At 41.2% G+C, this 25296-nt stretch overlaps 1 protein-coding gene across 2 annotated transcripts in view; it reads left to right on the top strand.

The window, feature by feature from the left end:
• The window catches only part of CNTNAP5 (contactin associated protein family member 5), a 298904-nt gene that overhangs the window by 155610 nt on the left and 117998 nt on the right, over window positions 1-25296 (top strand). For both annotated transcript variants that reach the window (XM_057430057.1, XM_057430056.1), the window contains exons 8-10: window positions 10067-10331; window positions 12932-13081; window positions 14206-14377. In XM_057430057.1, coding sequence (XP_057286040.1) covers window positions 10067-10331; window positions 12932-13081; window positions 14206-14377 — 587 coding nt within the window. The remainder of the gene's footprint in view (window positions 1-10066; window positions 10332-12931; window positions 13082-14205; window positions 14378-25296) is intronic.

Here is a 25296-nt window from a genome sequence, read left to right as displayed (position 1 = left end):
TCTTACAAACTGCATTACATTGCTCTCCCCCTCAGCTTACTTTCTAACAGGAGTAAAGTGCCCTGGTCTGCTTCTTAGGTCACCAAATGGTTGTTTCGCCAGCTGGGTAACGGGAAGGCCTTCTTAAAGGGGAGAAGAAAAACTTCGTAATGCACTTTTTCTCTGAAGGATATTGTGTAGGTTAACGTGGCCACAAGCAATGAAACTGTTATCACAATACTAGATTCAGCCAATGCTAGATTGAATGTTTAGAAATCTTTCTCCTTTTGTCAATTTAAGGTAGCAGGGATGTGCCCCCATTGTTCAGTCTGCCTCACAGAACTGATGGTTTTAATGCAATAGTTTTCAAAGGCTGGCTGTTGTACTGCATTTTGGAAGATTTACGAACTGCTATGTACTGTGTCTGTGACACTTGTTTATGCAAAGTGCATGGAAAGGTTGCCACACTCACAAAGCTTCAGAATCTCACATGAAGATACCTTTATAGGAAACAGACCCTGTAAATCTGTTGTTTTCCAGCGTCCTTTCCATCACAGCTGTTTATCTCCTCCAACAACTCTTGGGTACTTCCAGCTTTCACAGGCTGATCTCCCTCTCCCATCTTCCTGCTCTTCTCCACTCCTTAGCAATTTACTTGCTCAAATTAAAATAACTTGTTCTTACTAAATGTAGTCTTTTGTCTGCCAGACTTCTGCACTAAATGCTTTTACTCAAAGTTCATTGAGAATCTATATCCCCAGGGAGCTAAGAGCTTCTCTGCTTCGCACCTTTGTTGCTAAGGTTGTCTGGAGTGGAAATGTGTGAGAGGAACAGCACAGAAGAATAATTAAATATGGCAGGGACTTGGAACCACTTCTTCCAAGAATGTTGTGCACTTGTGTTCCCTCTCCACAAACAGGAGATCATCAGCAATGGTTCTGTGTTGTTAGTCCCCAAAATACCTTTGTCTCCTAACAAAAGATATTTGAGGACAAACTGGCCAATTTGGGATTAGAAAGCCTTTTTTTTTTTTCCTCCAGAAGGGAGGCAGACTTTAACACTCAGTCTCTGCTTCATTATTTGTGCCTTTGTGAATGTTGATACAGTCAGTCAAACTTACGGGTTTTTACACCCATTAACTTTGTTTTTTTACTGTTGACATCTTTCACACAAGCAGAAGAATGATACATCAGCTTTAAAGGTATAGATTTCCTCTTATGCAGTTCCTCATCCATATAAATAATGGTCCCAAACAAGCTGCATTTTAAGTCAGAGTAAGAAACTACAGGTTGTCAATAACAGAGAACTGTACTATGTATCATACTCTTGGGTGGTAGCTGTGATTATCATTCCGCCTGTTCTTTTCTGTTAACTCATTTGCAGTTGTCAGACTTGCAATAAATCCCCTGGAGAAGACATCTCTGGATAACGAGGCAGTGTGTCTCTTTGAACTGAAACTTGCCTTCAGAATTCCATTTTTATATTGCCTGATACTTAACCTTTCCATGTGGCAGCTCTATTTGGACAGGCTATTCTGTTCTGCTGGGTTTTGTGATTTGAGGTTTTTTTTTTTGCCCTAGATTGTTGAGTGTGGAGAAATGACAGGGAATCTTTTATTTGCTCTCCAAAGCGATTACTGGTTTTAATTGCAAGAGGTTATGAGAAGTTAAATTTCTATAATTACTGCTCTCATGGTCATAGGGCTGGACCATTGGGAAACCTCAGAAAATGCCTTAAAATAGTAATCTAAAGATCAGCCGTATTTGCTAGCTGTCTTAGCACAAAAGAAGTGCAGACTGCCCATTATGAGAAATTGCACAGCAGTTGCGTTTCTTGGGCAAGTTGTTAGGGACAGGGAAATATGCTAGTAGGAGCCTCATTTACAAGAAGCATAAGGGGAATTGTCCTTCAGAGAAGGATATTTGACCTGTAGATATCTGTGATGGTGAAGTCCTTGTGGAAGGTCTTTTTACTTGTTAAGGTTGTATGTAGATGCAGAAAGAGATGGACAAAATAGGAAGAAAAATCCATTGAGAACTGCTAAATACATCTCACTGAGGGAGTAATGAAGATAAAAATAGCTATAGCATCCTGAAAATAGCTAAAATATCCTGGCCACCAGTGTTTACTTACTGCTAGATGCAGGTGCACCTTTACAAACTTCTCTAATGTGATCTGTGGCCAAGGTCTTAAGTGTTTTTACATGTCATGAATTTGTGATGCCAAAAGAAGCAGCTGTCTAGCAGAAGAAAAATGAAGAAGTTACAAAAAAATGCTGTGTTTGGTCTTCTTAATGCTCCACCTTACTCACTCAAACTGGTGAAAACCCTATCCCGCTTTCCCTTCTATTAACTTCGACTAATAAGAATTGTGGTTATATCTCCATTTTGGAATGCAAACCTTGCAGTGACTTGAGAGGAATGCAGGGTATTTGTAAAGTAGAGTTTGTCAGCTCTCAGATACGCTTGAATTTCTACGTTGGCCTGCCATGTTGAGTCTGGGAGTGACAGTTCAGCACAGTAAGGGATGTGGTGACATACAAATGCATCACTGTAGTGCCTCAGGGAAATAACCAATTGCCAGCATCAAAGCGCAAGGAAAGATATCTAGTGACAGGAGAATGTAAACTAATAATTCATTCTCTTTATAGAGAATCCAAACATGCTATTTTATTTGGCTGATTTGAGATACCTTCATCTTGAGAAGAGTTTACCTCTCTACGCACATCTCATTCTACCAAAGTGCTATTGCAAGTGTTGATTCTGTGAATATCAGGCTGGTAGTTTGTGAAGGCCCCTACTAGGATTTAGAGAACCAGAAGTTAGATATATCTTTCATTGTTTGCACTGCAGATTATAAGAATCATCAATATAAAATGTTGGAACTATTTAGTGGCAACTTCCTATAGGTCTAAATTGGATTAATTTAAAACTTCTATGCAATTATTTAATGAAAGAGTGAGTCACATGCAAACTGAATTTGCTGTTCTTTAGATAAGACATGTGAACTCAAATTCCAGAATTATTTGGTTCCTGTAAAAAATAGAATTTCATGTTATCTTCTGTCTTCCTATCTGCTCTCTGGATCTTCAGATGAGTCTTCTCATCCTAACTGCAGTGTGAAATAGTAAAAAAGTTTATACAGAATTAATTTTAAGGTCCCATTTTATTGTTGTTGAATGGTATAGCAGGCTTCTTTTGAAAGAAATTGTGTCACATCAGTCAAGGTTTTGGAAGTTTAAATGTAGTTTTTCGTTTGAGTTCTCTTGGCATTGTTTACAATTCTAAAGACTTTCAGTCTGTAAATATTTAATCCAGCATGTAACTGCAATAATAAACTTCTTGCTGTAAAAGTTTTGTGCTACAATTTTGATAGTTATGATGACCATGAGGGAAGCAAGTCTTTCAGGGAGAGAGACCATTTTTTTAAATGAGATTAGTTCACATGCAGAAAAAAAAAAAGAGACATAGTTTTGAGCAAAGAAGGTCTTTTTGAGAGTCATCAGCATTCAGCAAATTACGGGTTAGAAACAGTTGTTCAGAGTTTAATACATTATCTGGGTAGTCAAATTGAGTGAATATGATAGTTAGTACCTGCTGAGCAGAGGAAGATATTTCAAGGTGGGAGGTGGTAAAGTAGTTAATCCCTGTAGGAGAGCAAGAAAGGTGGCTAATTACTGCCATAGGAGTTACCAGGGGATAAGAAAAATGAGGAAGCATGTAATTTGCTGTAAAGCCAAGGCTTCAATATCTTCAATTTTTTATTTTATGTTTTTTAGAAAGGGAAAACCTGACCCAGTCACAGTTAGGACTCAAGACCCCAGAGTCTGTGAATTTCATACCTACCCTTGATCTGGGGTTGTGCTAAGATACACAGATGATCAGAATTTAAAAGCGAAAAATATAAAAAAGTGACACACGCACACAAAAATGCTCATAAGGATTGCTTTTTATGCACTTTTTAAAGGTAGATGTGGCTCTGTTTTCATAATAATAAAATAAAATCTCCTTGCAGCTGCATTTTTTTTTTCCAGGTAATAAAACCTAATAAGCTGTAGAGCAGTTTACCTTGAACTTGAACAAAAATTGGGTGTGGATTGTGCTAATTTTCCAGTTTGATCTAAGACACCTATCTTACCCACTGCTCTCAAGGTGAATTTGGAAGGCTGGCTTCGTTCCTGCTTGTTATTCAAGGGAGGAAGGTATACTGGGTCTGGCTGAGATGGAGTTAATTTCCCAATAGCAGCCCTTACAGTGTTGTGCTTTGCTTGGTAGCTAGAAAATATTTTGGCTATTGCTGGGCAGCAGTCCCACAGCATGGAGGCTTTCTCTCCAACATTTCCTCTTACCAGTAGACTGTGGTGGGCAAGATCTTGGGTGGGAACGCGGCCAGGACAGCTGTTCCAAACTAACAAAAGGGATACTCCATACCATATGACATCTGCTCAGCAATAAAAGCTAAGAGAAAGGAGGAGGGGGGACACATTCATTATTGTGACCTTTGTCTTCTGAAACAACTGCTACACATACCGAAACCCTACTCCCCACTAAGTAGCTGGACAGTAACTGCTGATGGGAAGTGCACAGTCTTTGCTTTGCTTTATTAAACCGCCTTTATCTTGATCAATGAGTTTTTTCCATCTTATTTTTTTCCCTCACTTTACTGTTGAAGAGGTGAGAGATAGAGTTGGTGGGCATCAGGTGTCCAGCTAAGGTGAGCCCTGCAAAGATGCTGGAGAGGGACTTTTCATCAGGGACTGTAGCAATAGGAAAATGAGTAATGGGTTTAAACTTAAACAGGGGAAGTTCAAGGTAGATTATAAGGAAGAAGTTCTTTATCGTGAGGGTGGTGAAGCACTGGAACAGGTTGTCCAAAGTGGTAAATGCTCCTTCCCTGGCGGTGTTCATGGCCAGGTTGGACAGAGCCTTGGGCTACATGGTCTACTGTGAGGCATCCCTGTCCACAGCAGGGATGTTGGAACTAGATGATCTTAATGTCCTTTCCAGCACAAACCATTCTATGATTCTATACGATGAAACAATAATGTACCGTTACTGTGAGCCTAAGAATGGTAAAATGCTTCACTTCTGTCCAGTGACATAGCTTAGAAGTCTGTGATAAGGAACATCCAGAAATACCTAGCCAAGCATCTTATCCCTGATTCTGTCATGATCACGTTTTAGTTTTTTCAAAGCATTCTTTTTTGTTAATTTTTTTTTCACATAGAAACATTATCTTAATATATACTGTCGTGGTTTAAGCCCAGCCAGCAACTCAGAACCACACAGCCGCTTGCTCACTCCCTGCCTTCTTCCTCCCCCAGCTCTGTTGCATTTATAGCTTCATAGAATGTTTTGGGTTGTAAGGAACCTTAAAGATCACCTAGTTCCAACACTGCCATGGGCAGAGACATCTTCTTCTAGATAAGGCTGTGCAAAGCATCAGCCTGGCCTTGAACACTTCCAGGGATGGGGCAGCCACAGCTTCTATGGTCAACCTGTTCCAGTGTCTCACTACACTCACAGTAAAGACCTTCTTCCTAATATGTAATCTAAACCTACCCTCTTTCAGTTTAAAGCCATTCCCCCATATCCTATCACTACATACACTTTGTCTTTAAAGTAGAATAAGAACTCTTTTGGAAAGATTTCACTGTTTATTAGAGAAGTCATTAATCAGTCTGGAGATGATGGACTCAGTGAAATTCTTAAATGCCACATGATAGCTGGATTTTCCAGCAGCTGGGTAGAGCTGAGCAGCTCTTTTATTTTCTCTGGGGATTACACTCTTCTTATCCCATTTCCTAGCCAATGAGCTTTTACTTTTCAGTTAAACTCGGTTCAGTTATAAAATCAAGTGTCTGCTAGAAGTCTTGTGTGTACCCTGGATAGTTCCAGAACTGCTGCCAATTAAAGCAAAACACTCCTGATCAGATACAGGTTTAGGGAGAGCTGTTTACTTTTCTGACTTAGACCCACTGGAATAATTAGTTTTTGAAAAAAATTAAGGGCAAATTTAACACTCTTTGTACTGGGAACCTATCTCACTTCAGTGGATGAACATTTTTCATAGTAACCATTGTTTCTTTTCCAAATTTTCATGTTACTGTCTCTAGGAGGGTAGACACTGTTGGTCAGTGTAAGGACATCAGCAACTATTTTTGGTACGTATTAAGCTTTTGCTCTGGGATTCTGCTTTAAGAAAGTGTTTCCTTCCTAAATGAATCAGTTGAACTGATTTAAGTTCACATGGCATCAATTGGTTTATTTAATGTTTTTTTCCCCCATTGTCCCTGCTAGTTTTTAGTTCTGACTAAAATGAGTTATAGCCTTTACCTCATGGAGGTCTCAATTCTTGAATGAGTAACAGAAGAATCCGCCTAAAAGGCAAACGTGCTTCATTTCTATCCCCCAAATGTACCTTTAATCCCATGTACATAGAAAATTGCAGCACCCCCTTTATGTGTTCCCACCTGCTTGTTCTTGTCAACTGAGAGTCATTGAGTCATTGAAGTCTCGGCAGGTTAACCATGGGAGGAGACAAGTATGTCTAGTCTGCATGTCCCCGGCATTGGTTCAGTCACTACTCTTTGCTGCTCCTGTTCCAGTGTAAGACTTCTGTGTGGATCCCAGATGGCATGAATTACTAGCTAGTGTGAATGACTAGAGTAGTGCTAAATTTTTCAAGGGGTCAAAGTAATCCATAAATTTAGGTAGTGAACTAGTAGCACATGCTGAGAACCTCATATCAGAAGCAGACAGAAATTTGACCTTACATGGTGGGCTGACCCTAACTGGACACGAGGTGCCCACCAAAGCTGGTTTGTCACTCCCCTCCTCCACTGGACAGGGGAGAGAGAATATAATGAAAGCCTCATGGTTCGAGATAAGACCAGGGAGAGATAGCTCACCAATTACCATCACAGGCAAAAAAAAGACTCAACTTGGGGAAATTAGTTTATTACCAATCAAATCAGAGTGGGATAATGACAAATAAAACCAACCCTTAGAAACATCTTCCCCCCACCCCTCACTTCTTCCCAGGCTTAACTTTACTCTTTATTTTCTCTCCCTGAGCTGTGCATGAGGACAGGGAATGGGTGGCTGTGGTCAGTTGATCACGCTTTGTTTCTGCTGCATCTTCCTCCTCAGGGGAAGACTCCTCACACACTTGCCCTGCTCCAGTGTGGGTCACGCCCACAGTAGACAGTTTCCCACGACCTACTCCAATGTGGGTCCTTCCCATGGGCTTCAGTTCTTCATGAACTGCTCCAGCATGGGTCCTTTGCATTGGTGCAGTCCTTCAGGAGCAGACTGTTCCAGTGTGGGTCCTGTGCGGGGACACAAGTCCTGCAACAAACCTGCTCCAGTGTGGGCTCCTCTCTCTGCAGGGCCACAGGAGCTTGGTCCAGCACAGGCTTCCCATGGGTTCACAGCCTCCTCCAGGCATCACCCTGCTCCAGAATGGGGTCCTCTATGGGCTGCAGGTAGAGATCTGCTCCACTGTGAACCTCCATGTGCTGCAGGGGCACAGCCTGCCTCACCATGGTCTGTACTGTGGGCTGGAGGGGAATCTGATCTGGTACCTGGAGCATGTCCTTCCCTCCTGCACTGACCTTGGTGTCTGCAGGGCTGTTGATATCATGTATTCTCACTCCTCTCGCTGTCTGCAGTTGCATGGTTTCCCCTCACCTTTATTAATTATGTTATTCTAGAGGTGGTACCACCACTGGTGATGGGCTTAGCCTTGGGCAGTGGTGGGTCTGTCTTGGAGCTGACTGGCATTGACTCCACTGGACCAAGGGAAAGCTTCTAGCAGCTTCTCACAGAAGACACCCCTGTAAGCCTCCTGCTACCAAAACCTTGCCACTCAAACCCGATATTTGCTATAGTGGTGCTGCAAGCAGCTGAAACTGTATTGACTACAGAAGGTCTTTACTGGCTTATTTTAAGGTCATTTGAAAGTTTTTTGTACATTGCAAACATGTTTCTTCATTTTAACATTCACCATCTCCAGCACCATTAAGTCAGTCTAGGTATAGCTTATTCTGCTGGTAGGTAAAATCTGCAATAACCTTTGAGGCAAAAATCCTATCCAAATCCTCCCCCTTGCAATGCAGTCTTGCATTTTGTTACAGCCTTACACTGCCAGTGAAGCAAATGAGATACTTGAGTGCAGACTCAGACAATATTTGAACATTCTCCAAAGCTCTGGTGTATGTATAAGATCTGTAAACTACTTACTAGTTTGTGTGGTGTTACTGGAATCACTGTAATTGCCTAAAATTCTAAAGAAAACTTGTCATTGGCATTTTAAATGTCTAAACTTTAAAAAAAACTCTAGATAAGGTTAATTATTTTTGTTTATATTGCTGCAGTTGGCCATCTTTCTTTTCTGTAATTTGTAATGAATTCAATTAAAAATGAAGGTGGAAATGTAATAACAAAAAGACAGACTGTGGCATCTCTTACACAGGCAAAACCCATCAGGTAGTAAAAACACTTTAAATGTTGAGAAAAAAATTCCATCCTACTTCCCACCTGACTGTTCAGGTGAGTTTGGGTAAGCTTTGGATTGTATCTCAAAATTCATTCTAACATGGTATACCCATGGATACCTTTTGCCATTGCTAAATGTGATATGTGTTCCATTCTGCACCTAACAGGGTAGGGAAGGAATAAATAGCTTGATACAGATACATATCTATCAAGGGTTATTTCATCCAGTGATAACTCTTTCTGGCACTTTATTTATTTTCCATTTTAAAATAAAGACTTGAAAGACATTTGAAAGTGATAGGGAACAGTTCCATTAGCTGTCTGAGATTTCAGATAGGAATTCCCCAAGCACTATGCAACTTCCTACACATCCATCAAGTGCTGCTCATTATAATTATCCTGTTAGAGTGAGGTACCAGCTCTGATGAGAAGCCGTATGGTGGAAGAAGCCTTTTACTTCAATGTTTTATTAGATTCCAGTTGGTATTTTACAAAACAGCTGAGTTTAAAGCTAGCTGGCTACAACAATCTCCCAAGCGGCTTTAAAAGACGTGGCTTCTTTAGTGCGTACTAGCTTTTTCTGTTACTAAGGTTTTATTTACATGGCTTGAATGACCTGGTTGAATCATCTATAATGGTTGAACAAAACAGTGATTTTTTTCTACAAATTTCAGGGATACATGCTGGTACAGATTCTGCTGACTGCTTTGAGTAAATGTGCTCTTCTTCTGGGCACATATCATCATTGATTTTAGGGCTAGATAACTGAGGTAATCAACTGTGTTTGTCATTGAAAAGATGTTAGATTTCACCACACTTGCTGTGTATGTAATCTTTTAATAATTCCTCAAAATGCCACATGGAAACCATGGGACCTAGCACTGGGCAGGAAATCTCACTATTATTTCATCCAAGTACTGTATTCAAGTGACTTTCTTTGAGTTTCCTTATGAATTCTGAGGTAATTTCAGAATAATTTTTTTTTTGTTTTTAATTATTTGCATTAGTATTGAGTGGACTTTTGTTATCTGTAGTAGCACAAGGCTGTGTCACTCTGGGTAAAAGAAAACGAGTACTTCTTCCACAAGTTTTATACTGAGTATTTGAAATAAACCCAGGAAATTTGCTTCATGGTTTGCCCCACATAGTAGGTTCAAGTAGATGAGGAAGTTTTTTCTTTTAAAGTTATGTTGCATTGGTGTAAATGGAAAAAAAAACAACAACAAACCACAAAAACCTGTCAGTAACAGCTACCTTTTGGCTTATATTTCAAAGAAATCAGTGCATAGCCAATGCAGAACTTTAGTATCACATCTTGTGGACTTACTGTTCCTTCGGTGTCGCTTCCTGAAGTCAGCATAGATCCAAATGAGTTTGATTCTCTTGACATAAAGCTGAACTTGAGATGGAATGGGAGGTTTTGGAAAACACAAAGTAGATGTTGCCATGTTGAGATGGTCTGACTTGATAAGGGATATTATTCCAGCCTTGAGTGCCATTAGGCACTGAAGTTTATTTAACTATGGATGTTTTGGGATGACCAAAAAAAATAAGTCAGGTTTATTATATTTGATTTCTATTATTTGCAGGGGAATGTGACATTTGCTTGCTCAGAACCACAAATTGTTCCTATCACCTTTCTCAGCAACAGTCAAAGCTACTTGCTACTACCTGGCACTCCTCAAATTGATGGTTTGTCGGTCAGCTTCCAGTTTCGAACATGGAATAAAGATGGTTTACTTCTGTACACTGAATTGTCTGAAAATTCAGGACCTCTCTTGATTTACCTCCGTGGTGGGAGATTGACACTACTTATTCAGAAGGAGACAGAGAACCCAGTGGAAATCACTGAAGGTACTTATTTTTTGCTTATGCTCATCTGCTCTCTTTAAAATGCAAAGGTCCAACCCCATAGGATGAAAGGATGGTGAAATAAGGAAGCACCCAATATGCCTTTCTCTTTTCAAATCTTCTCTTGCTTTCCAGTGGTAGAACCATTCTGTGCAGCTTAAGATAGATCTAAGCATGGAAAATTGGCATCCTGAGATCTCCGGATGCAGTCTACCTGACAATCAGCTCAGCCTCTGTGTTCTTAAACAGACACATTAAATTTTCTTTGATCAGCTCACATGAAGACCTTGCTGTCTCCTGTCCTGAGATTGTCTGAAGTCAGCTGGGAGCCAGCTCAGCTGTTGCACCATTCCCTAGTACAAGTGAAGGCAGACTCAGGGCTGATTTTCTTCCGCTTAGTTTTACATTCTCCCTCTGTGCTATGCTCAGAAGTAGGACTAACCATGGGCTTCCTCTCCTCACACTCCCTCAATTGGTCTCCTTAGCCACTTTGCATATGGCTTTGTGCAGTGCGCCTGGTGGGATGCAAGAGGATGAAATGGGGTTGCTTCTCTGACTTAAAATTCAAGGGAAATTGTTTGTAACCACTTACCAGAACAGCTATGCATTCACTCCCAGAGACAACAGGGAAACAATTTCAGACTGTACAACAGAGGCAGGACCAGAGTGCCCCAGCTGCCATTTGAGTGTGACCTATATAAGCTATGCTGGTGTCCCAAACAGAAATGTTCTTAGCCCAGGGATTCTGTGCTTCCCTTCCTGCTATGCCACCATGATGGGTGGGAGACTGGGAAATTAATTTTCTGCATAGGTTGAATACCTGTTTTGCAAAGGTGGGTGAGTAATAGACTGATGGAACTCGGAACTAAATAATAACGGTATTTTCTAAAAGAGCAACTGTTTAAAAATATGTAATATTAGAATATTCCCAGTGCAGACTAAAAGAGGGCAGATGTGTCTATTAAAAGAAGCAGAGGTAAAATCTGAAAGAGTTGTCAAAGCAGAGCTGTTCTGTGTGCATGTTTCATTTCTCTTTATGATAGAAAATGAGGCAGTCCTGCATCTATCCTTATATGTGAAGGTTACTACAGCCTTAGCTTCCTGCAACTGAATGCTGAAACTCAGTTTCCAGCTTCTATTGCAGTCCTGATTAAATTGTTGACAAAGCTGAGACAATGTCAATATTTAGAAGGGCGTATTCGGTTTTATGTAGTTCTGAAATCATGAATCTGAGCCCAGCCTTTGTGCTATCCAGAACGTTGCTAAACAGCCTACTTACATACGGAAAATATGCAGAAATTGCAAGTGCCGTGCTCGGCAGATGTCAGGTACTGACAATAAAGTCATGCTTGCTCAAGAATAGACCTATTTTTGCCCCAAATGGGACCTATTTTGTTTTGACATCTTTTCAAACTTCAACAACATATTTCGCTTCAAAATGGACTTGTTCTAGTTGAAAAATAATCCAGTTTTGATGGGAAGCCAGCCTCTTATTCTATGGAAATTGTGAATGCATTAACAGACATTACTGTCAAAATTGTCTCATTTTCAAATTCATAATGAAATGGCTTTTCATACGTGTAACACCCACATTTTTTTAAATTTTGTTTTGAACTGTTCTCACACCTCTTTGTGTCTCTAAGTGATCGTTTGCTTCTTCTGAAAGCTACATTACTGAAAAATATTCCATTAGGGAGGGGAGTAAATACTAGTTATCTGTGCCTGATCTCGGTGACTCCAGCCTGACGGTAGCTATTTTGAACTGGAATTAGGTTAGTTTTGATCTGCACCACAGTGTGTGAGCTCAGAAGCTTGCCCACTGATTTTCGTGACTGTCAGAACAGAGAATGAGGTGTTTCTTTGCAGCAACACTGATTTTCAGAATAAGGAAACAAAAAGGTTATTTCCCACTTTGCACAAGTGTCTAGAAGAGAAAGAGGCTACCCAGTACCATAATCTCTCATGTACGTTGTTAAATTCCTGGTCAGAGCATCAGTCCCAGCTCTCACAAGACCCATGTCAAAATCCAATATAGAAAGGCTTTGGTACATCTGTCAATAAGACTGTGTGCTAACTTAGCACTCAAGGGTTTTAAGAAAAACAAATCCTACTGATACCCACTGGAATTTGTCAGGTTTCATACTGGAGCCTGAGGTGGGGTATGGCTATCTCATCGAGCCTAATCCTCTGCAATCTCAGGCATGTGTTTAATATCAGAAACATAGCAGACATCTTCTCTGTGAACTCCTGTGAGCTACAAGCATGTCCCAGCAGACTGAAGATAGACATAAACACCCGCAAAATGGTAATAATGTGCTACCAGAAAGATGAAGGGCCTGGCTAGCTTGATGCAATACCAGAAGCAGATTAGATTAAAATGTGAGGTGACCCACTTAAATCCTTTCAAAAGCTTTCACTTTCTTGGGCCTTTCCTTCTATGCCAGTTTGTTTCCAGAGGTAATGAGTTCTTTTCAGCTGCCAGTTCTCCCTTTTTTGGGGGTTAAATGCACATTTGTGTTCACGAGTTGGAAGCAAAATGAGGTTTGAAGAAAACAGTTATCTCTCTACCTCTTTCTTCACTCTTAGTACTTTTTTTTTGCCAGGCACCAATCTCCACGATGGCCTTTGGCATTCCGTTAACATCAATGCCAGAAGACATCGCATTACCCTGACACTGGATAACAACGCTGCCACTGCTAGCCATGCAACCACTGCCTCAAGGATCTACTCTGGGAACAGCTACTATTTTGGAGGTAGGTTGTTTCAGACAGATGCAGGACAGGTTTTCATGATGCAGATCCTCAAGTGCCTCACCACTGAGGTCTTCCCAGGTGCACTCTGTTTGCAGCTAAGAGCAAATGTTGTAATACTAATTTTAGAATCTCTATGGAGCTGCAAGTCATACAGCACTGTGGGAAGATAGAAAGGTTTTGGTCAACCCTGACAGAGGGAGAATGAACGGAACTGCTAGCAAAGCTGTAGAAGTGGACTACTGGTACTGGGGTACCAATGGGTACCTACATCTAGCTGGCAAAACATACAACAGTTAGCTGTATTAGCCGCAAATGTTTTTTTCTAGTTAAAGGTCTTGAGGACTATTAGTATTATTATATTCCTGTAGATATCACTGTACTGATCAGGCTCAGTGACTTTAAACTCTGAGCTTATTGACATATGGCTCAGATCTACAAAGATATTTATGTACTCTGCTCACATGGATATGAATGTAGATTTAGCTCAATTTTGAAAATTGAAAGAACAGTCTTGTAAAATACTACCTTCTGCTTTTTGCAGTGCAAGCATTAATTTAGATAAAGGGACTGCCATCAAATATCTTTTTATCTAATAGATTTCTGTGTAGCACTTACCATGGTGAGTCTCTGGTCTCAATGAACCCTCTGGATACAGTACCAAGTGAGGATGCACAGGAAGCTTTGAATCTGAAAGCTGGCCAAATGCTGAAGAAGATCAGATACAAATGGTTATCCTGCTTACTGTCCACAGAATTTCATCCATTTACTGTGTACATTTCTTCAGCAGCAGAATTTAACTCATGATTTTACAATTTGCACAGCTTTTTTAGTGGGATTCAGTTGCTATCAATTGTGGAGTTTAAAGACAACAGAAAAAAAAAAAAAAATTTTGATAAGCACGCACGAAACCTCATACTCTGATATTTCCAGTGGCTGGATGCTCTCTTTTTTCCCCTCTCTTTTTTTTCTTTTCTTTCTTACGAAAGGATTTATAACAGAGAAGGCTGTGTAGCATAAGGAATGAAAGCACTTGGAATAATTAGTCTCTGAGTTTTTGCATCAGGAAATCCCAGCAGAAATAGATGAACATTCCAATATCATTGTCTTTTCTCTTTTTCCCACAGGGTGCCCTGACAATTTCACCGATTCCCAATGTTTAAATCCCATTACTGATTTTCAAGGCTGTATGAGGCTCATCTTTATTGATAACCAGCCCAAGGACCTCATTTTAGTTCAGCAAGGCTCTTTAGGGAATTTTAGTGATTTACACATTGATCTGTGTGGCATCAAAGACAGGTAATTATTGGTTCCTCTTTCTTGTATTTGTTACTTCTTTCATCCTAGTGGTTTATAAATAACAGGTTGCATTAAGTGAATTTTCTGATCTGCCAACATTACAGATATTAGTTATAATAGAGCTACTAATAGAAAATATTACAGCAAAGATAGGAGGACTGGAGGGGAAATGGTTTCAATTACATGAGGCTCTCTTCAGACTGACTTGTAGGAAATAGAGTATGCAAATTCAGTCAAACTACAGATCAGTGAAAAGATTAAATTTTATGCATAAACAACATCTGATTGCTTTGAAGTTTTAGAGGAAATGAATGAGAAGGAAAAATTATTTGATTCATCAGAATGTGTCATCCCCCTAATATATTAGCTATTTTCACTTAAGTAGATCATTTGCAATTTTTCTTGTTAGCCATTACAGCACAGCATGTTTATAATGATGATATGGTACACCTCACACAGCACAGTGCCCATTCAGTAGGACAATATAATGATGAAATGCCTGTATCTACCAGAGACACAGTTTAAATACTGATCTGAATCCCTCCTAAGCTAAAAGCTGACAGGAAACCCAGATTTTCTCATAAAGACTAGAGAAGGAATAACCTTCTTCTTAAGTATTTCATAATTCTTCTTTGCTTCCTATGGATTTTTAAAGTCTAAATATTTCTGAGTTATTTCAGCAAATGTTTACTTTAAAGGTAGCACATGGAATAACAGGTTCTGATATTGGTTTTGGGCTGGGCTTTAGGGTTGTTTTGGTTTTGTTTTGTGTTTTTTTTTAAATCTAGCTAAGTTCTGAAAATGAAATAGCTGGAAATTTCATGTGCTTCAGATACTTAAGGAAGTTGTAAGGATATTTAGGAAATTAATTAGGAGCTTATGCATTTACATATTTCTTTGGATGTTGCTTAGAGAAGAGGAATGGAAGGCTGTTCTCCATTAGGAGAATCATTAGGAGGATCAGCTGTCTCGCGCTGCAGTCTTTTGAAAACTGGGCAAAACTCCTGTTATCTGAGACCTGTCTACTCATTTTTCTATGTTCATGTTTGTTAGCAGGTATAGAGAAAATGCCTTCTCTGCTATAAAACATTCTTCCATGTTTAATGAAGACTGAATTCAGGGGGATATGAATTTCAGTTGATATGCCTGAAATGATAGACAGAATTGATAGATGTAACTGGTTTAATGAGAGGACGCAAAATGTAAATTTTTGTGAGAATTAAGAGAAAGAATTCTGCCGTTTTCTTGGAAAAACAATTTTTTTAAGATAAAGAGGACCATTCAAAGGCAACTTGTGTATTTGTGTGTTGAAAAAGAAGAGAACTTTTCTGGTATAACGCAGAGGCCCCATGGGGTGTCTCGAGTGCTTATATTGCTCGGGCTACAGCATAAATATGTGGTACTACAGTGTCTTTCTCATCTTCAGTATCTCAAAGACAACAAGCATGAGGCTGTGATCATAGCATACAGTTACTTAGGGCAGGGATCCAAACATAGTAAGAATGGTGGCACTTTACACAGGCATTGCCTTGAAAATATCATTTTCAAGGGCTATATCAGAGTTGGAAAGCAGAGGAGGTACAAGCTCCAAACGTATCAGGGTTGGAAATGACCTCAAGATCATTTAGTTCCAATTCCCCTGCCACGGGCAGGGACACCTCACACTAAACCATGTCACCCAAGGCTTTGTCCAACCTGGCCTTGAACACCTTGAACACACAGCTTCCTTGGGCACCCCATTCCAGTGCCTCACCACCCTTACACTAAAGAACTTCCTCCTTTCCAATCTAAACTTCCCCTGTTTAAGTTTGAACCCATTACCCCTTGTCCTGTCGTTAAGGTCCCTAATGAAGAATCCCTCTCCAGCATCCCTATAGGCCCCCTTCAGATAGTGGAAGGCTGCTATGAGGTCTCCACGCAGCCTTCTCTTCTCCAGGCTGAACAGCCCCAACTTCCTCAGCCTGTCTTCATACAGGAGGTGCTCCAGTCCCCTGATCATCCTTGTGGCCCTCCTCTGGACTTGTTCCAACAGTTCCATGTCCTTTTTATGTTGAGGACACCAGAACTGCACACAATACTCCAGGTGAGGTCTCACAAGAGCAGAGTAGAGGAGCAGGATCACCTCCTTCAACCTGCTGGTCGTGCTTCTTTTGATGCAGCCCAGGATACGGTTGGCTTTCTGGGCTGTGAGTGCACACTACTGGCTCATGTTCAGTTTCTCATCGACCAACACCCCCAAGTCCTTCTCTGAATCTCTTCTTTGCCCAACCTGTAGCTGTGCCTGGGATTGCTCTGACCCAGGTGTAGGACTTTGCACTTGGCATGGTTAAACTTCATGAGGTTGGTATTGTCCCACCTCACAAGTGTGTCAAGGTACCTCTGGATGGCATTCCTTCCCTCCAGCGTATCAACCGAACCACACAGCTTGGTGTCATTGGCAAACTTGCTGAGGTCGCACTCAATCCCACTGTCCATGTCAGCGATGAAGATGTTAAACAAGACTGGTCCCAACACCGATCCCTGAGGGACATCACTCGTTACTGGTCTCCAGCTGGACATTGAGCCATTGACCACAACTCTTTGTGTGTGGCCATGCAGCCAGTTCTTTATCCACCGAGTGGTCCATCCATCAAATTGATGTCTTTCCAATTTAGAGACAAGGATGTCGTGTGGGACAGTGTCGAATGCTTTGCAGAAGTCCAGGTAGATGACGTCAACTGCTGTACCTCTGTCCATTAGTTCCATGTACCCATCATAGAAGGCTACCAAATTGGTCAGGCAGGTTTTCGCCTTAGTGAAGCCATGCTGGCTGTCACCAAGCACCTCGTTGTTTTTCATGTGCCTTAGCATGCCTTCCAGGAGAATCTGCTCCAAGATTTTGCCAGGCACAGAGGTGAGACTGACTGGTCTGTAATTCCCCGTGTCATCCATTTTCCTCTTCTTGAAAATGGGGGTTATATTTCCCTTTTTCCAGTCATCGGGAACTTCACCTGACTGCCATGATTTCTCAAATATGATGGCCAGCGGCTTCGCAACTTCATTTGCCAGCTCCTTCAGGACCCACAGATGGATTTCATCAGGTCCTGTGGACTTGTGCATGTTCATGCTCTTAAGATGGTCTTGAACCAGATCCTTTCCTACAGTGGGCTTAAAGTCTTCATTCTCACAGTCCCTGCATCTGCCTTTCAAGACTTGGGTGGTGTGGTCAAAGCATTTGCCAGTGAAGACCGAGGCAAAGAAGTCATTCAGAACCTCAGCCTTCTCCAAATCCAAGGTATTCAGTTCTCCTTATAGCTTCCGGAGAGGGTCCACATTGTCCCTAGTCTGTCTTTTATTTGCAATGTACCTATAGAATCCATTCCTGTTATCTTTCACATCCATAGCCAAGTTTAATTCTGACTGGGCCTTAGTTTTCCTAACCTGGTCCCTAGCTTCCCTGACAGCATCCCTGTATCCTTCCCAGGCCACCTGTACTTGCTTCCACCTATTATAAGCCTCATTTTTAACCTGTAAGTTTCCTCAGCAGCTCCTTATTCATCCAAGGAGGTCTCCTGGCCCTCCTGCTGCACTTTCTTCTAGTCGGGATGCAACACTCCTGAGCTTATAGTAGGTTATCCTTGAATATCAACCAACAGTCTTGGGCCCCCCTGCCCTCTAGGGTTATATCCCATGAAACATTACTAAACAGGCTCCTGAAGAGGCCAAAGTCTGCTCTTTTGAAGTCCAGGGCAGTGAGCTTGCTGCATGCTCTTGTCACTGTCCTGAGGATCTCGAACTCGACCATCTCATGGTCGCTGCAACCAAGGCTGCCCTGGAGCGTCACATTTCTGAGTCCTTCTCTGCTGGTGAGCACAAGGTCAAGCACGGCACCTCTCCTTGTCGGCTCCTCTATTACTTGCAGAAGGAAGTTGTCTTCTACACAATCGAGGAACCTCCTGGATTGCTCGTGCCGGGCCGTACCGTTCTTCCAACAGATGTCAGGGTGGTTGAAGTCACCCATGAGAGCAAGGGCCTGCTTTTCCTATCTGTCTATGGAGTGCTTCATCTGCAGGTTCTCCTTGATCAGGTGGTCTCTAACAGATCCCCACAGTAATGTCCCCCATAGCTATATTCCCTTTAACCCTGACCCACAAACTCTCTGTGGACTGCTCACCTGTCCCCAGCCAGAGTTCCATACTCTCCAGCCTACCCCTAACGTAAAGGGAAACTCCCCCTCCCCGCCTGCCAGGCCTGTCTTTTTTAAAGAGCCTGTAACCTTCCGTTCCAAAACTCCAGTCATAGGAGCCATCCCACCATGTTTCAGTGATACCTATTATATCATATCCCTGTAGACGTGCGCACACTTCTCTAATTCCTCTTGTTTGTTCCCTATACTACAGGCATTTGTATATCACACATGTAAGAATTATATGTGATCTGGTCAAGACTAAAGCACTCTCTTCTGATGTGGTTCTCTGGACAGCATTAAATTTCTGTGGCTGCACTATATGATCTATGTAGATCTATAGTAGTTATGATAGATGGTGTCCTGGTTTCAGCTAGGATAGAATTAATTTTCTTCCTAGTAACTGGTATAACACTGTGTTCTAGGTTTAGTCTGAGTATAATACTGATAACACACCAATGTTTTAGTTCTTGCTCAGATAAACTGGGTTTTAGAGAGAGAATATAGTTGTGTAAGCATATTATATATGCACACCTTCAAATGCACACCCGCTCCCCAGGGTTCCTGCTATAAAGTGTTGAGCCCCTTAATTTAAGTAGGGGTCACCCAGCTCTTGTCCTGGTTGAGTGGGCAGATCAGGATGTATCTGTAAGAACTGGGATTAACAGATAACACACAGAAAACTCATGACTTCTGTGCTTTCAGTCTGAGTTGAACACAGCAAAATGTCCTGATGATGGAGGAAGGTTAGTTAGCACCATCTCCTATTAAGTGATTGTTTCTAGCCCTCAGCTGCAGTGCCGTCTTCACTGATGTTCCTACTGCTGCATATGAAGTCATCTCTGATTTACCATTTCTTTGTACACTACCTACAGGTTGTCTTTAGGTGACACATCCTGCGCAAGGAAAGGCATCCCCAGTTTTTTCATATCAGAGCTATATCTGTTCCGCAAGCCCTACTAAGTACCGCCTTATTTCCTTCTTCACCTCCTTCAAGACAAAGCTGTTCTTGCATTATTTTCCCAATGCCTTGCGGAACATGAAAGTAGAATCTGTCGGAGGAAGCAATTTTTATCACAGCAGTGCTTGTGTAGGACTCTTGGCATTATCCCCACTGCCTGCCTGCTCTTAATCAAGCTAATTATTTTATTTTATTTTATTTTTTATTTGTAGTGCATATATTTGTTGTGGTTGTCCAAATATACAGATTGCTCAGTCTGTTTGAGGATTTTGCAAAGTGTGGTGCTTACTTTGTTCCTGTTGCAAAGTATTAGTGGTCATAGCTGCCTGCAATGCAGTTTTCCCCATTCTAATGAGAGGTAAAGGAAAAATTAGATGATGTGTTGCTAAGCTATAGAGGTCTGTTCCATATTGAAAAGGAAGTAGATTTCATTTCATCCCTCTTTGTTGTTGCCTTTTCAGGATTTCATGTTGGTTAAAAGTGCAGGTGCACATCAGAGGTTGTTTGCTTTACACCGAGTTAATGTCAGAAAACACAGCTTCTTACAGCATGCTGGTATTCCCCCTCTATGGCATGGTGCAGAGCAGAAAGTAACAAAGCAGAGATGTCTGGATGCTTCTCACAGGTGCTTTAAGTCAGAAGGGATTCACTCCCATCTCTTGAGTTCCACTATGTCTCTGGCTTTAAGTGTATGGCCAGGCTCCCTGTCCTTTACCTGCAGGTAGTGTGTTAGGGAAAAGACCATCCCCAGTACTTCTGGTTTAGAGGAGAAAAAAACAAAACCACCAGGGATTTATTTTTCCTAATGGTGTTTTCACTTATGTATGTCCCTCCTCAGTATGTTACAGTGTTTTCAAACCCTGTCAAATAGCCTCCTGAAAATAGGTTAGGGATATCAAGAAGGATTACAGAGCCCTGGGAGCAGTGTTAAAGGACTCTGGAGTGAAGATAGTTTTTTCAGCAATCCCCTCAGTCAAAGGGAGGGGTTTTGAAAAGGTCAGTCAAATCAGCCAAATCAACAAATGGTTGCAGGGTCCATGGGGCTTACTTTGAGAAATCTGGTCTACTTGTGGCTGAGGGGGTCCATCTGTCAGAGGAAAGGAAAAGCATCACTCAGCAGGGTAAGAAATGACAGCTCCATCTAGTGCAGCAGCCAGTTGGGCAGTGTGGAGCAGAGTTCTTCTTTCAGTCTTAACACTGATGAAAGGCACAAGATTGATGCCAGTGCTTCCCTTCCCTGGCTACTGTGTGTGTGTGGAGAATTGAGGGTTGAGTCTATTGTGCCTTCTTAAACTGACAAATCCTAACCTGTTTCTTCAGGACAGTGGTAACAAAGTATTGGTTTCTGTAGTGCTAATAATTTTTCTCTGTCCTGAAGTTTATTCAATACTGTGATGGGCCATAAACTCAGATCAGTTTTCTCTTCGTGAGACATCTTCTCTTGGCTTAGAAGGGAAACATGCTTGCTGCCATTCCTTTGATCTAAGCAGGGCCTCTAAGCCATAGCATTGATACCAAAATACCAAGCTCTTAGAATCTACAACATTTGGGTTTAAATTGGGGGTCATTGGCAACTGTACAAAATCTTGAAATACAAAACAGAGCTAGTGAGCAAAACAGGTGGGCAAATGCATCCGAGTGAGGAGCAGCAGGGGGATGAGCAAATAGGGTGAAGTAAATATTAGCCAGGGTTGCCACTTGGTATTTAGGTGTCTTAGGTTCATTTACAGTCATGCTTCTAAATTTCTGTTCTCTGAAAACATATACAGATCCCAAACTGTTTCTTGAATGGCCCTGCCTATATGGAAAGATGAATATAGGTCTAGAAAACCTAGATTATTTAAGTTCTGGTTCTGTAACCAGACGAGATTGCTGAGGGGAAGCAGCATAATGGTCTTCAGGTGCTAAAAGGCTGCTGTATTTCAGAAGGGAATAATCATCTTTTCTAACCAAGTTACATAGGAGAGCAGGCACGGGATAGACTCTTTGAGGAAACTGTCAAGTCTCTGTCACTGGAAGGCTTTACAAATAGCTTAAGTGAGTCTGTGAGAAATAACAAACATGGGTACAGGTGACCCTGGTCTGGGATGTGAGTGTGGACTAAGTGATCTGAGTTCCCTCTAGCTCTGTGTAATTGTGTTGCATTCACTTAGGCTTCTCCTTTAGCTGAAATAACTGTCTTGTTCTTGCTTTAGGGGTTCTGAAATGTCAATAACACTGCTTAAGAAAAAAAAGCAAAACCCTGAAACATGTGGGAAATATCTTTCGGGAATTCACTTCAGGATTTCTGATACCTGTGGGAAAGCTCATTTGGTAGATGTATCCTTCAGACACTCAAGGCAGTGCTGTAGCAGGGAGAAGGGACCATGTAACCTATTGGAAAGGTTTGGTGGCTTTTGTTTTTTTTTTTTTAATCTGGAATGTATGTGTTGAGTTTGGAGTGTTAGGAAGTAGGGAAGAGGGAGCTACACTTTCTAATAATTTGTCACTCCTCTGATTTGTTTTTTGCTTATAAAAATGCATGATTCATTTTTACAGCTGGAGGCTAAAACTCTGATTGTAGAATTTATTGCCCTGTTTTTTCTTGTCATTTTTTCCTTGCATGTTCCATGGTGTCTAGAATGATGGTTCAGCTCAGGCTGTGTATTTTTCCTTTATAAAGAGTAATTTGATTCCCTTTTACTTATCTCTCTATTCTGACAAGATCCCGTGACTTCTTGGAGCTGAGGTGTCTATCCCTCTTCCAGATGTGGTCAAAATAAAGGTGAGAAGTTTGTAAGCTGTGAGGAGGATGTGGGGACTGAGGCACAGGAACATCTTCCTCTTAGTAAATCAACTCAACAGTTGTGTGTTGATACTCTCACAATGTCTATTTCAAATGCTAAAAGATGATGGGCAAATGCAGTTGGATGTAGTCCCTGACCTCAACATTGTCCTGAGCAGCCCTTTTCAAGAAGTACGTCCTCTCTGGGTCACTCAGAGGTGGTGCTGTGTGCAGCTGTGACTATATGAGTCTGCCATTCAGGCCTCACAGCTCTTTTTAGAAACTGACACTGTTCTTTTATGTGCCACAAACTGTTCTTTACAAGGAAAGATTAAATAGGCTAGGACTCTTCAGCCTGGAGAAGAGAGGGCTAGGCAGGGTTGTGCGAAGAGAGGCAGCATGAAGGAGGGGAATAATAAACAGGAATTTGCTGTTCCTTATTCAGACCTTACACAGCAGCAAATGGTTGTTGTTAGATGCTGTAGAGGTCAAATGTAAAGGAAAAAGCCAGTAACGCATACATGAATCCATAAACCACAGATTACTGAAAACTGGCAAAGTTTTCAGTAGGATGTTCTTACACTTATTTCATCAGCATTTTTGCAGTGACACTGTCAGAGTGAAGAAATTGGAGGAGAGGCAGTGTTGAAGTCTGGATGGAGGTGATAATCTTAGGCCTAGGAAGCCCAGATTCCTTACTGTTTCAAAAACATCATTTTCATTGTGGGCAGCTCTTTATACCTCTTCTGTTCAAAAGCAAAACATTTTTTGTCATAGAATCATAGAATAGTTAGGGTTGGAAAGGGCCTTAAGGTCATCTATAGCTGTGCTAATCTCAAAATATGTTGGAATCTTTGAATTTTGCTAAGTACTAATACCTTCTCTGTTTTTCTCTTCCTATGTGGCAGTGGAATTGTGAGGGTGTGGGTCTCTGTGTGTGTGTGTTTGGGCAAAAAATGGAAGACATAGCTTGGGGGAAATTCAGGCAGCCTCTCATTTAAAAATAAATTAAATGGGTAGGAAAACAAATACACAGATGCTGAGAATTTGGCCACACTGTTGAGTAGCTCTGGGATTTCCCATTCAGCAGTTGGCTGAAATGCCAGATTTTGTGACTAGAAATACTAGCTTCAGTCCTGAGGCTGAGTTGCTTGTTTGCTGCAGTTGGCATCTTGTTCAGAGAATAAATGCAGGAATGTGGGCTCAAGAGATATTGAAGCTCAAGAGTTGCCATGGATATTAGGAAAATGTGCCAGAAAATCATTAAACCTCAGTCCAGAAACACTGTGGATTCCCAGCCCTCCATCATATGGCACAGATGCTCCTCTTGGGCTGAGAAAGGCTGGCTGTTCTTACAGCAGATGGACCCCTTGGAATACAGCAGCAAGGGCTGAGATGTTGCTTGCAGTCTGAAGTCATGGGTTGATTAATCTCACCCACATCTTGCATGCAGTGGGGCAAACTGCTTTGCAGCATTAGTCACAGGGAAGAAAACTCAATTTCCAGGAGTTCCGTAACTATGTGTGCTCACAAAGAGGTAAGATCTGCTGTGGTTCCCTCTACCAACTCCTCTAAATTCTGTAAAGGGAAGTGCTTAAGGAGTCATTGCAGGTGGGATAACGTGGGACAAATAGCTGTCCTAAGGGGAAAACTGGCCTCATTTTCCTCTGACTTGATACGTCTTATGGAAATAGTGTTCTTCACCCCTTAAGATGGTGCTAAACAAATGGTTGTTTCCACCAGGTTTTTGAGGCACATCCTTAGATGTGGCACATCCTCTAGAGACACATCCTTAGCAACGATGTTGGTTGCATTAAAGCCTTTGAACTCCCATCACAAAGAGCATGGTATTTAAGTTGGCTAGTGACAGAGAAAGAAAGTTAAGGAGACTGACATTTCATATACTTTTGCTATTTCTGCACTGGCTGAAACTGTTGACGTTTTGGTAATGAAGTTTACCTGGAGAGAGGTAGGGTCAGGGCAGATGGAGAAGAACTGTTAGTACAGACATTGTTATATTGTCATAAGTCCTATACATGATTTGTGCTTCAGTATATGAGAATAAGTAAGTAGTCTTGGGTTTAACAAGGCCATTTGTGTGTTGAACCTGTCATTATTCATAAATGAATTATGACGGCAGTCAGAGGCTGCTTTCCTTTAGACTCAGTTTCATATGAATGCATAGATAAACTGCACGCATTGCTCTCCCTGTCTAAAACTGCTAGGGTACTTTAATCTGATTGTTGCAATTCATGTTGGTTTTGCGCTGATGAAGCTTTGACTGGGTTGTCCTATTTTACTTGTCTGGCACCCTGCCCTCGCTAGAGCATATACTGGCAGTATTTGTCAAGGACAGCACTGGGAACTTCAGTTCCCTTAAGTGACCTGGGGGAGGAGGGAAGGAAAAATAAAAATTTCATGTTTAATCCACTTTGGCAGATGTATGGATGGCACATCTTGCAGGACATCCTGGGAATTCCAGAGGTCTGCAATAAGGAACGCAAACCTGACCTCAGATACTTTCTTATGAATCCTATCAGTGTTTCATCTCTGTAGCATCAGCAGGCAAACACAAGCACCCACTGCTGTTGCTGTCCTTATTAAACCAAGATTCATCTGCATATTCCAATTCTCCTAGCAAATAAAAATGGAGAGAGCAGCATGTCGTATACATAATTATGAATGCTATGGGATTGGCATTAACAGTTTACCTCATTAGGGAGAAGCATACTGAGTTGATTCATGAGTTTGCTTCCCTGTATGCACTACTCAAGTTATGGAGCACAAATAGCATCCTAAGTCCCTATCCTTTTATCCCTACCCATATTTTATCTGTGCAAATTCTTCATAACATTTTCTAAATAAATTAGCTTAAAGTGTTCTTTTTTCTTGCTAAATGGAGCTGACCTTTCAAATCTTGCTTTATGTCTATTTGCTTTGTAGATTTCATTAGATTTTACTATAAATTTTTACTTGCAAGAAATAATATTTTTTTTTACCTTTTCCTCCTTTTATTTCAGTACTGAAGT

This window comes from Pezoporus wallicus, unplaced genomic scaffold, assembly GCF_028554395.1.
Source record: "Pezoporus wallicus isolate ANWC-B61680 ecotype Strahan unplaced genomic scaffold, APGP_CSIRO_Pwel_v1 contig_5261, whole genome shotgun sequence".
NCBI classification, from domain to species: Eukaryota; Metazoa; Chordata; class Aves; order Psittaciformes; family Psittacidae; genus Pezoporus; species Pezoporus wallicus.
This window is presented reverse-complemented; position numbering and strand designations above follow the sequence as displayed.